We start from the raw sequence: 21,741 nt of genomic DNA on the forward strand, positions 1-21,741 counted from the left end.
GTTTTTAAACTGGTTTTTTGTAAATTGCAAAAAAAAAAGTTCCATTTGCATTACACTTTACAGTTCACAAAGCACATGGGAAAAATGAGGTGATGATGGGTTATGGTTGCAATTCACAGGAAAGGAGATACAAGGAAATGGAATGAAAGAAAATAATAACCTATGCACAGAGCCAATTTTCCTTTAAAAAGTTAACCTTCAAGCGCGTTTTGGCCACCTGTCTTCTATGTGATGTAACAAAGAATGGGCATGACAAAACGGCGAATTCAGAGTTTTGAAAAGCGAACCGGCATTAGAGCCACGTTTGAGTTTGTGTTGTTAACAAGATAGCGCATCTTGATATGTCATTCCTGGCAACCAATGTCAGAAATAGTTTCACCTTCGTGAGATGTACAGAAAGAATCACAAAACAAACCTCAAAATGGACGCTAAGAGAAAATACCCTCTAAAAAATTTCCTTTCCTAGAGAAGGCAGACCCAAAGGAAGTTTATCTGCCCGCCCGCAAATTCCCCAGAGAGCTTTCCACCAGAAGGTTGACACCCAGTTTGACCCTCTTCTCTGAGCCTCTTGTTTCTTCCATGTTATACTCCAGAGAATAAGGTGCCAGTGCAGAGGGTGCGGTGGGCCTCAGGACGACTAAGCAGATGGGGGGAGGCACAGAGCAGGCCCCTGATCGCCCAGAGGGTATGTAGACTTTGGCTGCTTTCCTGCATTTTTCAGAGCTGGCTTTTCAGCCAGAGGCTTCTCCTATATGATAAATTGACTAAGAGCTATTACATTATCTATTTCAAATTCCTATCTTTCTGTTCTTCTGTGCGAAGGCAGACATAGATTATTTAAAAACCTTTAAGTCCTATTACATTTAAATTGCCTGTAACCTTTGTATAATAATAGATTTGATTGATGACAAGCTTAAGTTAAAATACAACGATCTTAAATATATTCTTAGTAAACCATTCCAATCTGTGCACAGGAATTGGTATAAGATTAAATTAAATTTTAATTTTAAAAATTAAACCTTAGTTTTTTTTAAAGGACCAACTTGGCTACCCACCGAGGGAGCCCAAAGCTGTTTTTCTAGCGAGCCTGTGAGAGTGTGTGTCAGGCGTCCTCTATTCACTCCCTTTGTGCTGCACTTACCTGGAGGTCACGTAACAACCAATGCCAAAGAAAAATCAAAACAGAAATTATTAGCGTGTGCCATCATGCAGCGGCGTCCTCTGCCTAACATCAGGAAGTTGTTTCAATGTCAGATCGCCGCCAGGCATCTCAGCCCAGGCCCGTGCGCAGGGGAGAGTGGTGTCCTGAGTGAGGGCGGGATGGGGGGGGCCGGGAAAGCGACCCACCGCTGCAGCCGGGCTTGAAGGCTAATAACTGCTCCCAGCCCGTCCTGGGCAGCAGGTCGTGCGAGCTTCGTGGCGGGACCTGCCGGCGGGAGCGGGGTTGGCAGGGCGCCAGCGGGGGTGCTGGGCCCCCCCCCCCAGGCACCCCGCGCCCCGGTCCCGGCCCGCCGCACCCGGGTTCCCGCCCGCGCCTCCGGAGGGGTGACGGGGACGCGCGGGGCAGGGGCTTTGCTAATTGCCAAGCAGGAAGTGCGCGCGGGGAAGAGCGGCGGGGAGCCGGGGAGGGGGAGGCGGAGGAGGCGCGGAGGAGGCGCGGAGGGAGGAGGGGCGCGCGGAGCCGCCGAGGGCTGCTCGGGACTCGTCGGAACCGCACGACTTCGCATCGCCGCCGTCCCGCTCTCCTCCCGGGTCCCGGAGGCCGCCCGGCCCCGCTCGGGTGCCCGTTGGCCCCACCCCGCCCCCATGGCGTCTGCGGACGACCCTCTGCGCGCAGGTAAGGTGACACCACGCCGCGCCCTCACCTGGAGCGGGGACCGCGGGCCGGGGGCTTGCGAGGGGCCCGCGGCTGCTGCGGGGCAGTCGAGGCCGAGCCCCGAGGGCCGCCCCGGGACCACCCCCAACTCCGGCGCCCGACCCGGGGCCGAAAGGGGGACAGCGGCGGCGTGAGGCTACCCCGGCGAGCGGCTGCTAGTGGCGCCCGCCTCCTGCACCCCCCGCCGTCCCCGCCACCTCCACGCGAGCCTAAGACGCCCCTTCCGTCTTCCCACCCCGTGGCCGCGCTTTGTTCTGGACCCGGGACGCCAGGTTGAAACAAGCCCCTTAAACCTCTCTGCAGAAAAGAACGCAGGGGTGGGTTGTTTCCTCCTGGTTCCCTGTCCCTTTCTCCCCTCTCACGTGCCTTCTCATTTCTCCCCTCTCCTCATTTCACTTTCTAACTATTGGTCCGCAAAGCTGTTTTATAAACTAGTGTCCACAAAACCAAGTGGTAGATCCCACCTGTGGGACCCCCCCACCTCCGCAGAGGCCTTTGATCAGAAGGGCCTCAGGTTTTGTCCTTACCGCAGTTCAATACTGCTTTTGTACTTGAGGCCAGAATCCAGATTTTAATCTCACTTGAATTTTAAAGTCATAAAATAACTGTGTGTGTACCTGAGACCAGACTCTGGGTTCTTCTTGAGTCTCACTTGATTTTAAACTCTTCCTCAGACTCCATCTCCCTGGAGTTCTGTCCTTGCTCGCCCATAATCTAGACTGATCCTTAGTGAACGTGTGGTGAACACACGAATGACTGAATGGTGTTGCCCAGGAACACACTCGGGCTTTTTCTAGTTTTGTTGAGACTGGAAAGAGAACCAGACAGGCAGCACCGTGAACACCTTCTAGAGAAACGTGTTCCCTGTTTTACTTCTTGGGCTTGGGCAGGGGGCAGAGCTTGAATGTTTCACTGTTCATTTGGGGCTTGAGCAATGAGGACAAGGATACAGAAAGCATCTGGGGGTGTGTCAGAAGATAGCTAACTTGACATTGTGACGTGTGGTGTCGTCCACAGTTTCCTGGGAATTTTAAAGAAAGATCTAAATTCTTCAAGTGGGGAACGGTAAACATTTTATCCACAGGAGATGGAAAATACAGAGTGTGGCTAGCTTTCCCCTCCCCCATACCCACTGTTTGGAGAAACAGAAGGGGAAATTAAGGGAGAAATCCCCCTCCCCTCCCGCCTCACCCCCACCTCCTCTCCTGAGAACCTGATTGACAATGTGCCAGGAGATGTTAAACTAGATTTTACCAACAGTGCTTTCAGACCCCGTTAAATGTGGTTGTTGGTGGTGGTGGGGGTGGTTCACAAAGATCCTGACAGGGGCCACCAAATGAGGGTAGATATAAAATCTGCTTGGGGCCCACAAAGTCAGCGGCACCAGAGGAAGTGAGGGCTGGGAAACACAGCTTCATTTATAAAAAGCCTCAGTGGGTCAACAGTGATGAGGCCACCAGGGTGGCTCATACGCTCTTAGATGGCGGTAGTCGCACACCAGATCTAGAACTCCGGAGCTGGGACTCAGTCCGCGTGGCCCGGAACAAAGGCATGGGGAACTCCCGGTCCTTGTGGTGTGATGAGAGCCTGAGGTTACTAGGTGTGAGGGTGTCATTCGGAAGGAACCTGTCTCCTTGACTGGAAGAGGTAAAACCCACGCTTGTAGGCAGACTCTCTTTGGCTTCCTCAAAGCAGAGAGAGGCCTCCTACGCAGAAACCTCCCTCTCACTTGCAGAGATGTCGAAGAGCATCTTCGGGCATCTGCACAGTGTCCCCACGGCCACTGCTGCTCTGGAATTCTGTCAGTAAGATGAGGGCTCCTCCATTAAAAAAAAAGACTTAAAAACAACTTCCCCTTTTTAACATCTCACTTTGGTTTTATAACCTCCAGGACACACCACCTACCCCTTCCGTTTCTGTAATGAAGCCACAAGTGCTGTTAATATGTGGAACTCTTTAAACGGAATGCTCATCTCTCCACCCCAGGCCTGGTTACCGTACTCTCTCGCCTGATTTCCTGCACTCGTCTCCCGACTGGTATTTTCACACCCACTCTTGCCTTCCACCGACCTGTTCACTAAAAGGTGTCCAGAGGGACCTTTTAAAGACAAATCAGATCCAGTCATCCCTCTACTCAGAAACCTGCATTGACTTTCCAACAAATCCTAAATCCGCAAATGGTTCCCATGCTCGGCTTGTGGCTCTCCAGCCATCCCTTCCATCGCTGAGCCTGTTCTGTCTCTTGGTTGGCACTGCAGCCACACTGGCTCCTGTGCTTCCTTGAGAGCCCTGGACCTCCTGCCCCCTGGCCTTTGCACGGGTTGTTTCTGCTGCCTGGAAGGCTCCCTCCTCCCCCCCACTCCAGTTACCTCCTGCACGTTATCCTTCAGATTTCAGATCAGAGCTGGTGTAGCTCAAGCTCTGTGTTACACACTCTTGGTGCACTGTGCTATCATTTCTAGCTGTGACCATTTCATCAAAAGCTCTTTCTCCCATTAGACTGTAAGTTTTTGGACAGAGTGCACGTCTGTTTCAGTGACAGCACACCTCCAACACCTGGCATCGTACCTGGCACATACTAAGCCCTGGCTAAATACCTATCATCTCAATAAATGAATGAAAGGTAGATTTAACCACCTGTGCTTCAAACGTGGACAGAAAAAGCTCTCCCCATGTTGGCATCTTAGGAACTTATCCATCAAATTAGATGTGTTAACTTAGTTTACCTTGTAAAGGTTAAAAAAAAGATATTTATATATCCACATGCATATAAAAAGGTGGATATATATTATTATACTGTATGAGCTTAAAAAACAACTCTTTACAGGAAGAAAATTTACATTGGAAGGAAAACAGTGTAGACATTTCACTCCATCTCTACCACTAATAAACCTTCTGACGTGGAATGAGTCAGAATTGCCTGTTGAATGTGAATAAAATCTGCTTCAAGTTCATACAGACATTCAGGACAGAGACAAAGAAAGAGGCTTTGAACACCCGGAGAGTCGGGGAGGTGGTACAGTTCACTGCTTTGCCACAATGAGCCAAGTGTCCGTGGCCACAGGGCACATCAGCGTACGTGCTGCCTTTGTTCGTTCCCGGAGTCTTGTCTGCAGGGAACCCCGGGGCTGCTCCTTGGAGGCTGGCCCAGGACAGCCCCCTTAGGTGGCCTCTCACCTCCCGGCCGCCCCTCCGAGCCCTCCTGTGCTTAGATGGAGCCCAGGTGGCACCCTGTCCTTCTCACCAACTCCAGGAGCGCTGGGAGCAGAAACCAGGACCGAAGGGGGCACCACTTGGAGGAGCACCCTTGTTCGAAAAGCCGGACCAGCCAGTTCTTCCTCCACACCCACCAGAGCTGGTGACCTACTGTGGCTTTCCTTCCTCCCTCCCTCCCTCCTTCCCCTCCCTGGGGTTTTCCAACGCCCCTGCGTTTCTTCCTCTCTCTCACATCGCCTGTTTCCTGAGTTTCCTTCTCTCTCACCAAGAGTTCTCCTCCTCTTTCGCACCCTCGGTTCGCCTCTTCCCTCCCCCCGCACCTTCCCGCGCCCTCTTCAGTTTGACCCCCTCAGCTTGGCCTCCCTCCAGAGAAGCCGCTCTAGGAATGGCCCTTCTGGATCCCCGGTCCTTTCTCAGCTGCTTCGGCCCTGCTCCTTTGTGAGGGCGATGGAGAGGGCTGCGGCCATGGACAGAGGAGGGAAAGCCGCCCTGGGGCTTGTGTGGTCCTCGGCATGGTTAGAACATCAGCGGTGGTGAGCACAGCTGGAGGCCCGAAGGGACGCTCCAGTACAAAAATCACAACAAATGAAAAAAGTAAATGAGCTCTGAGATTGCAAGTTCAAAGAACTGCCTTCAGTTCTTCACTGAAAAGCACAAAGGCCCCAGTCTTCTGGCCCCTGATGCTCAGGAAAGCCTGGAAGCCCCAGCACACGTCCCTCTTTGTTTCTCCGAAATGACATCTTTAGAGGCGATCTTTGAACTTCCTTTGAGAAACTGTGTTGGGGAACTGTTGGTCGTTATGTAGTGTGACTCACGAAGGGAGATGTCAGAGCGTGAGGTGCTGCCCTTGGGCGACTCCCCCTGGTCTGTGCTGGGTCGTCACGGATCATTCTTCGCGGAGAGGCTGCCGGATGCAACGCTCAGCCTCTGGGGCTCCTGGGGATTCGGCTTCGCGAGCCAAAGAAAGCTGGGTCTTGGAGTGTGTGATGGGTGGGTGAGATTTTGCATTCAGAGTGGACGCTGGAATGATGAAAGCTTTGGACATCGGGTGAGTGGGTTTTGCACATGAGAGAGGACAGGAATTTGGGGGGCCAGAGAGTGGACTGTCATGGATTGAACTGTGTCCCTCCTCAGGTTTTGTTGGCATCCTAACCCCAGGTACCTCAGAACGTGACCTTACTTGGGGCTGGAGTCTTTACAGAAGCAGTCAGGTTTTAATGAGGTCATTGGAGTGGGCTCTGCTGCAGTGTGCCCAGTGCCTGTATAAGAAGGGAAATTTGGGCACAGAGATTACCCCCAGGAGAGTCCCTCAGGTGGTCAGTGCACTCGGAAGGTAGTGGCAACAGGCAGATTTTGAAGTCAGGAAGTCCCAGATCCGAATTCTGGCTCTTCCCTCACCCTGTGACCCTGGGCACTCAGGATGTACGGGGGAGACACTGGCTCCTTCTCAGAGGCACTGTACGGATGAGCGGGCTGTGTGTGAACCTGGCCGCGCAGCGGGCACCAGGGCAGCGGGACTCTCGTGTGGCTGAGGTGGAGGTGCTGTGACCTGGGCCCCTGGGGTCGGCGGGACCTTAGGCCCCTGCTTCCCACCACTCATGGACTCTCACAGCTGGAAGGGCACGTGGAGGCCCTCCGTTCACCCTGGAAGAGCACAGGTCGGGGCCTGCGGCCTAGAGAAGCGAGTGACAGCAGCCCGCCTCGACTGCTCTCACCTGGGTCCTCCGGGAGCCACCAGGTGCCCCTCCAGCGGCTGCGCAGCTTCAGTTCACCATGGGCTCTCTCATGCCTTTGGAGGAACTCTCCAGAAGATGCTCATGTGACTTAAGCATCATTCTCAGTGCCATCAGTGAGACCTGCTTTGGTCAGTTACCAGCTAATTTCGAGGATCGAGGCCTGGTTTCAAGTCTCTGAGCCAGGACAGTGAGGCAGCTTTGGGACAGTAGAGTGACAGCCAGGAGCAGGAGGAGGGTCCCCACCGGCCCCCAGCCTAGTGGCTGGTCTTGTCACCTTGGAGCTCTCCTGGCCCCCTTCCTGTTTTGGCTCCTATGTGCCTCATCTCCCATCTGGTGTCAGAGCCTGGCTGGGAGGCCCAGCCTGCTGTTACCTGGAGCTGCAAAAGTCAACATTTTAAACCTTCTAAGTAAACCATTTGACTTTATACTTAATAATATAATAAACATGCGGCCCCAAGAGCTCTCAGAAACACTTTAGGACAACTGCTGACATCCAGACCAGTCTCAAAGAACCAGGATCAGCCCCTCTCTAAGTAATCTTCACCTCCACACCGTGAGAACGAAGGGAGATCTGCGCGCACTGTCCCCACGACCAGGGACAAGCTCACCGGGCGCTGCCACGCGCCCGGGCCCGAGAGCCGATTTGGCAGAAGCACGGAGGGAAGAACTTCGTCAGAGGCTGACAGAATTTGAATGAAGATGATAAGAGAGCTGGAAGTGCTCCTGAACGAGTTCCAGACCTGTCGCCTTGCCCGAAGGCCCTCCCACCTCGCTGTGCAGCTTCAGAAAGCACACAGCCTAGACTCTCCGCGCCCTCCCCATCTTAAGGTCCATTTATTCCCAGAGATTTCCGACCAAAGAGTGAGACTTCGGGCCTCCAAGTGCTTGTTGTCGGCTGCCTGTATCTTCCCGTTCACCCCATAACCCGCCTAGGTGTGCTCAGTTATATCACAGATTCTCTGGGGGAGTCTTTCCCCAGCCTGGCCAGACCAGAGGGACTATCAGCTGGATGTGGGAACCAGCCACCTGGACCCTCTCCTGTGCCAGAGGAAGGGCCTGAAGCTGGGAACACTCACGCCAGTCATCCAAGGTCACACCGGTAGGCTCATTCAGGGTCAGACCGCTGGCTCTCAGTGGTCTGGTGGCCTCTTCCCAAGCCCAGTTCTCCTCCCTCCAGATGCCGTGTTTGCGTCCTCACTGCTGCTTTTGGTGAAATTCTGCCTTTCCCAGCTGTCTCCTCCACTTTCCTCCTCTCTGTCTTGTTCTTCCTCCTTCCTCGCTCACTAGCGTTTCTGTAGGAACGCGGCCTGGCTTGTCATTGCCCGAGTGGGTGGTGTCTGCACAGGGTGCTGATTCCTGCTAAAACCCCGCACCCCGGGTGGAGGTCATCTTTTAAAGCACAGTCATCCAGATTCACTTCAGTGGAAATGAAATTGTTGAGACTAGGCTGTGACAGGAGGGAAGAAGGAACTTGAGGCTACTTAGAGGTGGCTTCTGCTACCCTCTCCCCAGGCAGAAACCAGAATGTGAGAATGGAAAGGAAAAAGCAGAAAACCGAATGCAGGTTTCTGGCTGGACCTGTTTGAAGTCCTCTCATGTGTCACATTCTTTCTCATCTCAAGGCCTTCAGCTATGCTGTTCCCTCTGCCTAGAATGCTTTTCCCTCCCTGACTCCTTCTCCTGGCTAACTTCAACTCAACATTCCAGACTCTTCTCTACCCGCTCCTGCCTGCCCACCATGCACCCCAGGAAGGGCATGTGTCCCTCCCAGGTGTTTCCGTGTAACTCTGCATTTCCACATCTTCACATCAAGTGCTCTGCGTTCTGACTAACTGCCTGTTCCTCGGGCAGCAGGAGTTCTGTAAGCTCAGGGCGGAGTCGTCAACACAAGTTGTTCTTATTTTCTTTATTTCTGTTTAAATCTGAGTCTAAGTCTGTCAGCCACTGGGCTGGCAGGAAATGCTGTTTCAATCCGAATGGGGCCCTGGCCCCCTCCTTAGGGTCACACGGGAATCTGAGAGGATGACGTGGTGCTGGGAAAACCAAGGAGGGGCCCTGAATTTTCTGTGCATCGGGGTCGGCATTGATGTCCTTCTCGTCCAAGCCTGAGAAGACTTTGAGATCCAGCAGCCCTCTGTTTCTGTGCCAGCAGCAGTCACGGTTTCTGTGCTGGGGCCGGGAACCCTGGGCCCCAGGGCGCCAGCACCCTCGGTGCGTTCCCTGATGTGCGCTTGCCACCTTTGGGCTCTGCCGAGGGCCAGGGCGCAGTCCCCACTGATGGAGCTGCTGGTGTCTGTCCCTGGAAAAATCTCTCTCCATCTCCCTCCACCCAGGCCGCCTCCTTTAATCTCTCCAGTGACTGTAGGCTGTCATAAATAAATAAAGAGGTGCTCCCTTCACACAACCTCTCCTTTGGTCCATGCCTGTGGGGAGAGAAGCGTGAACAGCCCAGACGCTCAGATGGGAAACATCTAGGGGGAACAAACAAAGTATCTCCATAAATTGCCTGTCATGCTTGTTTGGATCCTGCAAGGCGTTCCCAGGACCTCGTGCCTGGTCCGCAGCATGTACTTAATGAGGATTTGCTGGAAAGAAATGGAAGTTGAACCTTGACTGGCCCACAGTTGCCACTTAGGGTTTTGCAGGTTGTGCACTGCGCAAATTCAGAGGCGCCCACTCAGACAGGTGTGGTTATTGAGTAAGACAGTTTTCTGGCAGGTGTTCGATAAAGTGTCTTGGAAAGGGGAAACTTTTTTCCTACTTTGTAAAAATTCATAAAATCTAGTGGTGGCGTGTACCTTTTTCTGCATTTTGTCATTAAATTCCTTAAATGTAACAAGTGGCAAAACAGAAGAAGCAAAATACTGAGAAATCAGAATCACTTCTTGTTTGATAAAGATACTGTGCAGTATTTTTGACTATTAATTCACGAGAAATATATCCAGAAGCTTGATATTTTAAAATGATACAAGTGAGTTGCTGAAGAGTAGGAAATGAGGAAAGAAGCAGATGTCAGAGTTAAATCCTTGCTGCTCAAAGTTATAATCCAATCCAGTATGCAAAGGGTCATTGATATCACGTGTGCATAATTTGTAGTTATTTGTAACTCCAAGTATTTGTAGATATTTCTAAGTAAACTGTTATACTTCTGTTATTTCTACTTGCTTTTTTTCTTTTTGAATTTTTAGTTGACTTTATTCTTTTAGAGCAGTTTCATGTCCACAGCAGAATTGAGCAGAAAATACAGAGTTCACACACAGCCCTCCCCACCCACACATACATACTCCCCTACCCTCAACATCCCTCATCAGTGTGGCCTATTAGTACAATTGATGAACCCACATGGACACATTATTATCAACCAGAGTCCATAGTTTACATTAGGGCTCACTCTTGATGTTGTATATTCCATGGGTTTTGACAAATGCATAATGACATATAGACACACTATAGTATTATGCAGAATAATTTCCTTGCCCTAAAAATCCCTTGTGCTCCATCTGTTCACCCCTCCCTCCCTCCCTCTCCCCAAACCCCTGGAAACCACGATCTTTTTATTGTTTCTGTAGCTGTGCCTTTTCCAGAAGGTCCTTTGGTTGGAATCATACAGTTTGTAGCCTTTTCGGACTGGCTTCTTTCATTTAGTAATAGGTCTTTTAAGTTTCTTCCATGTCTTTCATGGCTTGATAGATCTTTTTTTTTTTTTTACTGCACTTATATTTTGAAAATTTATGTATATGTACTGTTCATTGTTTCTAAGAACGTTTAGAGCTTTAGCTTTTTAAACTCACATAGTTATCAAAGTAATAAATCCAACCACAAAATAAGAATTAATTCAAAAAGATACATACACCCTGCTATTAACAGCAACATTATTTATAATTGTCAAGACATGGAAGCATCCTAAGTGCACATCAGTAGTTGAATAGATAACGAAGATGCAGTGTGTACACACACACACACACACACACACACACACACACACACACACACACGTATGTGATGGAATACAACTCACCCATAAAAAAGGATATTTTGTCATTTGTGGCCCTTCATTCACTTTTTTTTTTTTCACTTCAAAAACCAATATTTTATAACTGGCAGAGACATTTCCGTTACATCAAAAACAACAAAATACCTTGAAGTAAACTCAATTTCTATTTGCTTTTAAAAAGCATTTGATACTAGCTGAGGAATGAAGATTTTGGTCTTGATGAAGAATTTTAGGCAATAGCTAACAGGCAGACCTGGTACTTTGTGGGTGTGGTAGAGGTGCTATCTTCTGGTAACTGTAAAAATCGCAGGTCCCTTTGTAGCCCTGAGATGGAGGATGGCTGCTGATTTTTTTTAAGTGTAGTGTATTTGTCTTAATCACTTTCTTGATGCAGTCAGAACCTATTCTGTCTTAATTTTGTCTCCACTAATGATTGAAGGTATTTCTCTAAACTCACTGGGGTAAGCTTGTATCCATATGAACGCTGTGATCAAAGGACACATTTGTGCTTTTGTTTTTTTAGTTTAAAAATTTTTTTTAATTTTTTTACTTAAGCAACTATTTTATCTCAGTTTTTGTGTTTTTGAGGGGGAAGGTGGTTGGTGATTAGGCTTACTTATTTTTAATGGCGGTCCTGGGAATTGAACCCAGGACCTCGTGCATGCGAAGTACACGCTCTACTGCTGAGCTCTGCCCTCCCCCCGTGCTTTTAAATTAAAGAAAATGCTCTCCGTTTGTTTTCTTGACAGATCACTTGGCAAAGGAGCCAGTGGAAGACACAGACCCTAGCACCATATCCCTTAACATGGTAGGTTACAAGTTTTACATTAATAGTGATGACTCTTGTTTTTCCTTTTTTCCCTTTGTTATTTCTTTACATTTTCATTACTTGGTATTTACATGAAGATCAGAAACCGTAAATTAAGGTCTCCCAAGATACATTTTTCACGATACTTCCCTGTGACATAATAAACTTTGGGTTTCTCCAGGCTAAAAATGGTATTAGGCTGTGTTCTCGTTTCGCATACATCAGAGGTGACCTTCTGAGAGTGCGTGAGGTCTTTATCTCCTTGTCTACTTACTATGTTTAATTACCCCTTCTTCAGGAATCAAAATATCTACCTTGAGGTGGAAGGAAAAAATGTAGGACCACCTTCCAGTAGTGGAGGGTTGCCTGTATGTCAGATGGGCACACAATGGATGTACCTCTCACCACGTTTAATCCCTGCAGCCATCCTGTGAGGTAGTCACTGCCCACTTTACCGATGAAAAACTGAGTGGGCTAATTTGCCCAACCTGAAAGCAGCCCAGGTGGGATTCGAGCCCAGCAGCTGGCTCCAGACCCCTGCCCCGGCCTCCCGTAACCACTCTGTGGCAAGTCTGCTGCTTTAAAAGATTTCACACACATCGTTTTCATCCTGCAAATAACCTGTGAGCTAGTAGGCCAGGTGTCTTCATCCCCATTCTGCAGGTGAAGAAATGGCAGTTACCTGATTCGTATACGGTCACCCAGACAGAAGCCCTGCTCTCTTAACATGTTACCGCTCCTCACTTATGACCAAATGCGTGCCTTTGACAACATCACACGTTTACTAGGCGTGCAGTGTGAGATATACCCCTTTCTTCAAAGTGCTTGGAGGGTGTGATCTCCTGAGTCATGAACAGTTTGGACTCATTTAGGTAGCATGGCAGAAAAGACACTTGGTATCATTCAGTTCAGTGTCTCTAAGTCTTTGGAAGTTCCCAAGGCACCTCAGTGTCTTGAAGACCTGAGATGTTTGTTTTCACAGCTTTTGTTTGGCCCCGGCACAGTCTGATAAGTGTGGACAGTGTCAGTTGCAAGCTTTGAGACACTGGGGAAGTGAACATGAAAAAATTCCATCTCCTAACTCGCTTAAAAGCAGAGTGCAAAGTGACCCTGTGGTTTCTGATCCCCTCCAGTGTGGTCCATTACCAGAGCTGTGGGTTCCAGCAAGCGGTACTCAGCTCGCCCCTCCCATGACCTGACCTGTGATGGTCTCGAGGCTGGCTCATGGCCTTGACCCCCCGGGCTCCCACCTCATTGCTCACCTTGGGTCCTGGCCACTCCTCCACGCTGCTGGGACAAGGAGGTTTTCCTGCAGCTTCTCTGCATTGATTTTGGGGAGTTGCCCTGACAAAGTCCCCACAAACAGAGTGGCTTCAGCAACGAAATGTATTGTCTCACTGCTCTGGAGGCCAGAAGCCCGAAGTCAAGGTGTCCGCAGGCCTGTGCTCCTCTGAGACCTGCGGGGGAGAATCCTGTCACGTCCTCCAGCCTCCAGTGCGTGCTGGCAGGTCTTGGCACCCCTGGCCTGTAGCTGCCCCACTCCGTTGTCTGCCATTGTTGGCACATGGCCGCCTTCTCCCTATGTGTCTGTCTCGGTGTCTCCTCTCTTACAAGGATGTCTGTCCTGTGAATTAAGGGCCCAGCCTGCCCCAGTGTGACCTCATCTTACCTCTTTTACCTATAGTGACCCTGTTCCGGTGAGCGCCCATTCTGAGGTCCTGGGGGTTAGGACTCCAACATCTCTTTTGGGGGGACATATTTCACCCCATGGCCTTCCTGCTGCCTTCAGGGTTAAGTGTGCAGTCCTTGATGTGGCAGATGAGGGCCTCCATGACCTTGTCTCAACATGCCTTTGGTGAGCCAGTCGTGTGTAACAGCCTGCTGCTCCCCAGACGCCCCGCGTCCTCTTACCGTCGCAGGATACCGTCGCAGGATACCGATCGCACCGGCCCCTCCCTGTGAACTCCGGGGCCTCCTGCCGTCTTAGTCCAAGCATTCTGTATCTAGGAAGCCTTCCCTGCCCTACCCTGGGACCTTCGAGTGCTCCTCGCTCTGTAGCCCAGTCCTGACTTTTGTCACACCGTGTGGGGATTGTTTGCTTCCCTGACTTCCTGCAGGGCTGTGCTGACCATCTTCCCCCGTGCAGAGGGCACAAAGCAGGCAGACTTCCCGAGATCCTGAAACGGCACTCCTTCTCAGCCCCCTCACTTCCCTTCCAGGCTCTTCCAAGAAAACTGGCTCCATTATTTCGTGTCCAACCTTGTCTTCCTTTCCCGCCTCCAACAGGCATCTCTGCATGACCTGCCTTCCACCTTCGCTCCCACACCTGCCATGCCACTCTTCCAGCCACCTGGCCTGGCCCCGGTATGTCTGCTGTCTGCAGCTGCCAAGCCCCTTCAGTCAGCCGAGTCCTGGGCATCCTCTAGGCTGAGCTCAGATGTCAGGCTTTCCAGGAAACCTGCTCTTGTTCATTCACACAGACCAAACTGAGTCAAAATCTGGGAGGCCATGGTCATAGTCCCTGCTCTTGAAACACTCAGTGAAGCTGAGGAAATAGATGAGTGCTTTGAAAAGAGACTGATAAGTGTGACAGTACAGGCGTGTTCTTCCGGCTCTGGGGAGCACAGTGTGGAGAAGGATTTAGTCTGGGAGAAATTTGTTTGACTTAAGTTCTCTGTGATTGACGATTGATTTCTTTCATGGAAAGGGGTTGGAGGCTTCCAGAGGTTCCGAAACTTTCCTGACCAGCTCCAAAAAAACTTCAAGGAAAGGCACTTAAAACAGAGTCCTTGGTTCTACATTTGTTTCTGTTTCTCCTCTGTCAAAGGAAGACATTGATGAGACCTGCAGGAGAGTTGGAAGGTGTAGCTTTGTTTGGGCTGGAGGACCCTGGACCCAGAGGCCCAGATGCTGTGAATGGTGGCACTGAGCTGGGTTAGAGGACAGACTGGGGAGACTGGGTGCATCTCCACTCCCCTCACTGTATAATCTGAGGTAGAACTTTCCAGAACTTTAGAAACCTGTGTGTTTTTTAGTACCAACACAGAGATGTGTGACTATAAGAGCATTTGCTATTTTGAAGTCCCTGTAATAGTGCTGCCCTCAACTAAAGCACTGGGGAATTCTGCATAACTGTGCACGATGGGTGACTAATATGTAGATCTTCATGCAATTAATGGGAGAGTCACATTTTGAATCCTGTCCTAGTCAACCCAGGACAGAGCTCTCCAATAGTGAGAACATGTGCTCGTTGACCCAAATGAATGACACAGAAATGGTGAAAGAAGTGGGTCTGTCCCCAGAATTCACGAACACAAATGTTCCTCGATTTTAAGCTGAAGTTGGTAGATAGAGGGAATAGCACTGCATACCCTGTGACCCAGCAGCCCCACTGCTGGGCATGTGTCTGGAGGGAGCTCTAACTCAGAAAGACACCTGCACCCCTGTGTTCACAGCAGCACTATGTACAACAGCCAAGACACGATAACAACCTAAATGTCCATCGACAAGTGGCTGGATAAAGACTCTGTGGTATATCTATACTATGGAATACTACTCAGCCATAAAAAAGGATAAAATAATGCCATTTGCAGCAACATGAATGGACCTGGAGATGATCATACTAAGTGAAGTCAGCCAGACAGACAAAGATAGATATCATATGTTATCAATTATATGTGGAATCTAAAAAAAAAATGACAGAAATGAATTTATGTACAAAACAGAAACAAACTCATAGACATAGAAAACAAACTTATTGTTACCTTGTGGGTAAAGAGGTAGGAAGGGATAAATTGGGAGTTTGAGATTTGCAGATGTTAACCACTTTATATAAAAATAGGTTAAAAACCCCCAATTTCTTCTGTATAGCACAGGGAACTATATTCAATATCTTATAGTAACCTATAATGAAAAAAAAATGAAAAGGAATATATGTCTGTATAGGTATGACTGAAACATTGTGCTGTGTGCCAGAAGTTGATGCAACACTGTAAACTGACTACACTTCAATTTAAAAAAAAAAGAGAAAGAATAGCACTGCAGAAAAGAGAGGAAGTGTGGTTTAGTGGTCAGATCTGAAGGCTTGTTCTGTTTCATATTCCAGCATTAACTCCTCATCAACCTTGGTTTCACTTCTATAAATTGACAATAAAAACAAGCAATGAGGCAGGCCTGTTGATAAATCTAGGGCTGAAAACTTACAAGGTTTTAAGGTAAAATCATGGCTTTCCCAGCTCAAAGCTTTCTTTTCATGTTGATCTTATAATTGACTGCGGTGTTTAAAAATAACTCTCCTCTTTTGTTGGTTTCTACAGTCAGACAAATATCCCATTCAAGATACGGGACTCCCTAAAGGTACGTACATTTAATCTAACAACTTGAACTTGTGAGTTTAAGTGATGTCTCCAGCCCAATCTCTCTCTCTCTCGTGGTTCTGTCTTCTGTGTTGGCTCCATTCTTGGGCAGACTTTCCCCACGTGGCGGGAAAGATGGTCTCTGACACCCCCAGCTTCACTTGGTGCTGCTCGAGACGGTGGAGACAGGGAACCTTTCCCCCAGCACACATGGCGCACTTTGCGGGGCAGTTGGCTGGGTGGCCATCCCTGAGCCAGCTGCTGCTGTCAGGTGGGTGGATGGCTGAGCAGGTCTGAGCCCGGAGGCTGGGTGAGCGGGGAGGTGGAAGGCTAGGGCTCAGCTGTGCTCAAACCCAGGAAGGAGGGTTCTGTTACCAGTCCAGGGGCAAGGGATACTTGTCAGTCCCCAGAGCAGAAAAGAGCCACCTTTTATGATCCACAGATGAATGTCTCAGGCTGGGGGCAGGCCACAGAGGCCTCAGCCTTTCCTGCTTTCCGTGGGAAGTCTGCAAGGCCGGATCTAGTATGAGACCAAGCTGCTGGTTGTCACACTGGAGCACTTGCCTTGGGCTCTGCTGACAACCCAGGGAAGAGGCAGGGGTAGGGGGAGAGCGGAGCAATCAGGTCTGATCCACTTTAGAGATAGCTGGTGGCCCCCGGTTTCCTGGATGGGGTGGGCTTCCTGGCACCCACGGCTGTGGGTTTCCCCAGCAGTCCTTCTGGTGATGCCCTCACCAGGCCTCCCGCCTGCTGGGTCAGAAGGGAGCTCCCAGCCAGGGCCCACCTGTGGTTGAGTCCCCCCTCTGTCAGTGCCTGCTCACCAGACCGTCTCCAGGCTCCCTAAAATGACCTCATGAGGATTTCATTCCTCTTGCCTCGGTCCATGTCCCCAGAATGGTGTAGGAAAAGAGGCAGAAGGCCAGCTGTGAGCCCCAGTTCTGGCTGTAGGGCAGGCTTCCCCACAAGCGCCCTTCCCCCTTTCCCCTGTCATTTCCTGGAGGACTTCTCAGTGTCCTGAGTTCCCTAAGCTGGGCTGGTCTAGGTCAACAAGAAGGTGGAAGGTGCAAGCCAGGCCACCAGGTCAGATGGGAGGCCGTCTCGGGCAGTGTTCCTTGGACTTCAGGGTGCAGAATCATCTGGGGGGCTAGTTTAAAATGCAGATTCTGGGCTCCCCTACTCTGAAATCTTGATGCAGTGGGTCTGGGGTCAGGCCCAGAAACCCGTGTTTTAATGCATACTTGCGTGGTTGGGATGCAGGCCTCCACTTGAGAGCCTGCCTACGAAGCTTTGAGAATTTGGCACACCTGCCAACAGACGTGTAGAAGTGAACCGAGCTCCCACCGGACCGCTGACCCTGAGAGCCCTCAGCAGGTGACTTCCCACCCCAGGGCCTCAGTGTCCTGTCTGCAGTGCATGGAGGACACTATTAGCGCCCGCCTCCCAGGGTGACTGTGAGAATTCAGTGAAACGAGTCTGGAGTGGAGACTGGTGCACATGAGCATCAGACAGGGGTGGGGGGAAATCTGGCAGAAGAGCTGTGAAAAGTCAGGGTCGGGGCTGCTGGAAGCTTTCGTAGCAGAGGGGCAAACGTGGGACCTTTTCAGGCAGCGAGCCTGGGAGTGCATCGTCACGCTTTGATCTGCCTCAAGATCTTCTCTGTCACCTTGCACGTGATTTCTGGTTTTAAAAGAAGAAGATGGTTGCTTAGCAGCCTGGTAATCCCGCAGCTGTACTATTGGGTTTCTCCTAGAATTAGAGTGTTGGAAACCTTAATTAAAACGGTGACGCGTTGATGAGTAATGTGACTGCCAAAACGGTACTCCACGTCTGTCTTCTGTCTTTATTCACGGGGAAGAGGGTTATGAAGCGCCTAATTTCTTACCTCCAGGAAATACATCATCGTATATGTAATGAACCATGTCCAGAAGTTTGGAGACTTATTCCACTGTTTGCATTCGATACTATAATCATTTTCTATCTGTAGTATTTCTTTAAAAACATACCATAATGGAGCCAGTATCATCATTAAATGTTTATGATAATTTTCTCATTGAAGTGTTTTTTTTTTTTTTAGGGAAAGAAAATCTGTATGCATTAGTGAAGAGACTAATTTATAGATTAAAAGTAAATGTAATCTAGTTACATGAAGTAGAATCTCAGACTCTGACATTTAAGTGACTTCTAAGGGGGCCTGCTTAGAGGAGGAGTACTTTGTAATTAGCTTGAACAATTTCCATGTGATTCAGAAGTCTTCAAAATATTTCCTTAGGCAGACCAGCACATTTCACAAAATCTTTATTATAATTCTAGTATATTCCTACTTCACTCATGGACAGTCTAAAGCTATTCCTTAACACAGTCCAAACCAGAGTGGTTCTGAATAATGTGGTTTTACTATAAATCAGCTGTGGGAATCTGGTGTAATTTCAGTGACCGGCATGTTTTTGAGGTGAAACATGTTATTCCACCTGTTTTGTCATAGAAGCCTCCATCTCCCCTGATTTTAGAGATGTCAGGGGCTTCACTCCGTCAGGCTTCTGTTCCGATAGGTGGCCACTGAGATTCTGCAGGCACTAAGCTCAGGACTAATTTAAGATCAGGGTTTATTTTATGTCACAGAATCTCGATATCTCCTAGAAACTGCTAGCTTGAGTGTTCTGAAGGGAATGTGACACTTCGCATTTTGAGGGAAAAATGTCTTTGGAAAAAAGAAATCTGATTTTTGAGCCACTATTCCTAGTGAAGGGAAATTGCACATAAATACATCATAAATCAATCAAGATTTTATCTTCATTTTCTCTGGTATTATTGCTTTTTTATTGTTCAAAAAATTATATAGCAAATATGAAGTTAGAGAGAAATAAAGTAGTAGACTGATTTTACTGTTAATGTTGAGGAATTTGAACTGAAGCGTGGGTGATACTTGGAACAATTTGTTAACTAAATGTTGAAGTAGTAGTTCAGTTTGAAAAAGTTAGAAGAGAATCAAGGACTCAGGAAATAAGTAACGTAATTCGGAAGTACAAACGCCTGCCCCAAACAAGCAAGCCAGTCACTATGTTGTATTTTACATGATTTCTCACCTCGCCTGACTGATGGTATTTTGCTAATAGGTTTCCTTGTTCTAACATGAAGCTACACCCCTTCCCCACCTGCATGACTTGATGTGTCCTGGGCCCCCTCATTCTACAAACTCAGTGCCTCCCACCCAACCTTGCCCGAGACTCTTGGCAATCCCCTGTTACAGCAAACCCCAGATCAACCCCCTCCCCCAAATTATGACAGGAACACAAAGCGACCATTCTGCAGGGTTTTTTCCCTTTGGTGGGGAGTGGAGGGGAAGGAGAGGGACACGACCATAGGAGTGTTTGGGGGACCGTATGAGAAAAGTTGCTGCTTTTATAATTTAAGTTAACATATTGGGAAATAAAAAGCCCCACCTCTACAGAAATGCTGGGTTGGTCATTACGACGGGAGGCATTGTGGGAACTGGTATGGCTGCACCCACATGTCCATTCCTTTTGCTGTGAAGAGCCACGCTTTAGAGGGCATCTGAATTCCATGGGGTGCTTGGTAGGCGTCAGGTTGCTGGGGTCCCCGAGATTCCAATTCAGGATGTCTGGAGGGGAGCGCAGGAATCTGCACTGTTAGCAGGCAGCCCCAGGGATTCTGATGGAAGAGAGCCGGGACCGCAGCTTGAGACACACACGCCTCAGCAGGGTCTCTGCTGGTCCAGCTCGCAGAGAGAACAGTCTCAGTCAGAGACCACGCTTTTAGTTTAACTTTCTCAGACAACACAACTGAGGGAAAATGTCCTTTCCTCCAGTCAGTATTGTGTAGGAGGCAATGAACACAGCTCCTTATGTGAGCAAACCTATCAAACCAGCATGTAGTAGGTCAACAAATGGTAATGAACGTAAAAAATAAATAGGTGAATCAATCAGTCATTCAGTCTTAACTTCTGAACTGTAAGTTAAATGGTTCTCCATTCAAGGCTTCGTAACTCCAAACATTTACACGACACTAAACGTTTCTTTCAGAACATACCGTATTTCTGTCAGCTCTCAAATTTTAGAGTGCGACATTGAATTCTGTGGTTGAAGATTAAAATCTGATGGAACAAAATCCATTTTTAAAACATTTGTGCCATCTTCACCACAAGCTGGGGAGCTGTGACGTTAACACATAAGTGAGATAACCTAGGGATGGAATTTCCTTCCTAGCAGTTAATTCCGAAAGGTGTTAAACACTTCACTGACCTGTCATGTTCCTTTGACTGTTGCTGGCAGTCCGCACTCTAACAATAATACCCAAAGGGTTTTGGTGTGACTTTTAGGAGGGTGAGCTGTGAAGACGAGTGCAGTCCCACTCTGCTCTCTGAAAGGCTCAGTGAGCAGTCAGAACAGCAGTGAGCACATGGAGTCTGATGTCACGTTAGTCAGAGGGAATGCGTTTTGACCTCCCCCTGCTCACCCCATTGGCGAGGGAGGGGTGCTGCCCTGGGGTCGTGGGGATGGCCACACACAGGGCTCCTGACACTGGACAGAGGAGGTTGACAGCGGCTTACAAGTCTGTGTACCCACAGCCTGAGGGAGGAGGACACTGCACTCTATGCAGGGTCACCTGGGGTTGCACTTGCAAACAGAATGGACAACCAGGGGCTGTAGGTGACAAGCGTTGTCCTATCACGAGGGGTCTGATGGCCCCAGGTTCCCAAGGAAGAATGTGATTGGCTTGTCTGAGTAATTCAGGGGTCTGGCAAGGAACTGAAATCCACCGCTCCCGGATCAGTGGGGACTGTGCCGAGTCCCTTGATAAGACACGTTGTTCAGCTGGGGTTGTGTCCTTGGGGCAGAGCAGGGAGAGGTGCAGCTGGGCTGTCCAGGCCCTCCTGGGTTTTCCGGATGTCAAGGCACATATACTGAGTCACAATATTGAGTCTTAACTTTGGCCTTACGCCCCGGAGTATGGGCTGTCTTCATCAAGCTTTGTGTCTTTTTTTTTTTCCCCTAGCCAAGGACTGTGATCCAATTACTTTGAACTGCCCGACAAATTCTGACATGCAACACCAGGTAGGAATAATTTCAGTTATATTTTTACCCTTATTTTGTCTTCTAGAGCTTTACAAATAAAGAGTGAAGAACAGAATTGTCAGGTAATAAGTGTGGAAGTGATCTTTAAGCATCCCAGTAATATGGCATGTCTATACAAATTCTGTTACTTTTAGTGAGTGTGGTAGCTTTAATCCATTCTTTGAAATAAATATTTATCCATATGCCCCAAACAGAACATCCGTGTAATTGAGTTACAAAGAAGAGCGGCTTTCTTTTACATGTAGTTGGTTTGCTGTGGGTGGGAACATTTTTTTTTTTAAGCCACAACAGAACTGGATAGTTTTTAATAACATTTTTGTAATGTTTTATAAAACTTTTACTTTGTTCTGATATCAAACCTTAACGTATTGTTTTACTTGTCCTTCTCCAAAATGCACTTATTGCTTTCCGATTATAAAAGAGTGGTTTGTTATTTTAAACTTCAGATAGAACAAAAATGTACCAAAAGACTGAGAACTGCTTGTCACCCACTATTCACCTTTTGGGGTTCATCCTTCCAGAAGCTTCCTTGGGTCACCAAGTGCTTCAGTTACTTTTTGTACTGTCAGCTCATCTCTTTTCACTCACTCAGAGCTCACTAGCAAAAGTGCACAAGACCTCAACCTGCTAAGTTATATTTACAGCATTAAATGGCTCAAAAAG

The 21,741-nt window shown here is 48.8% G+C and overlaps 1 protein-coding gene across 1 annotated transcript in view; it reads left to right on the plus strand.

Annotated features, from left to right (window-relative positions):
- Window positions 1-1,290: 1,290 nt before the first annotated feature.
- EDARADD (EDAR associated via death domain) overlaps window positions 1,291-21,741 on the plus strand; it is a 54,016-nt gene continuing 33,565 nt past the window's right edge. Inside the window, exons 1-4 of the mRNA XM_074373263.1 lie at window positions 1,291-1,837; window positions 11,572-11,630; window positions 15,947-15,986; window positions 20,999-21,057. Of these exons, the coding sequence (XP_074229364.1) occupies window positions 1,807-1,837; window positions 11,572-11,630; window positions 15,947-15,986; window positions 20,999-21,057 (189 nt within the window). The 5' untranslated portion in view covers window positions 1,291-1,806. The remainder of the gene's footprint in view (window positions 1,838-11,571; window positions 11,631-15,946; window positions 15,987-20,998; window positions 21,058-21,741) is intronic.

The sequence above is a fragment of the Camelus bactrianus genome, chromosome 11 (genome assembly GCF_048773025.1).
Source record: "Camelus bactrianus isolate YW-2024 breed Bactrian camel chromosome 11, ASM4877302v1, whole genome shotgun sequence".
In the NCBI taxonomy this organism is placed as follows: domain Eukaryota; kingdom Metazoa; phylum Chordata; class Mammalia; order Artiodactyla; family Camelidae; genus Camelus; species Camelus bactrianus.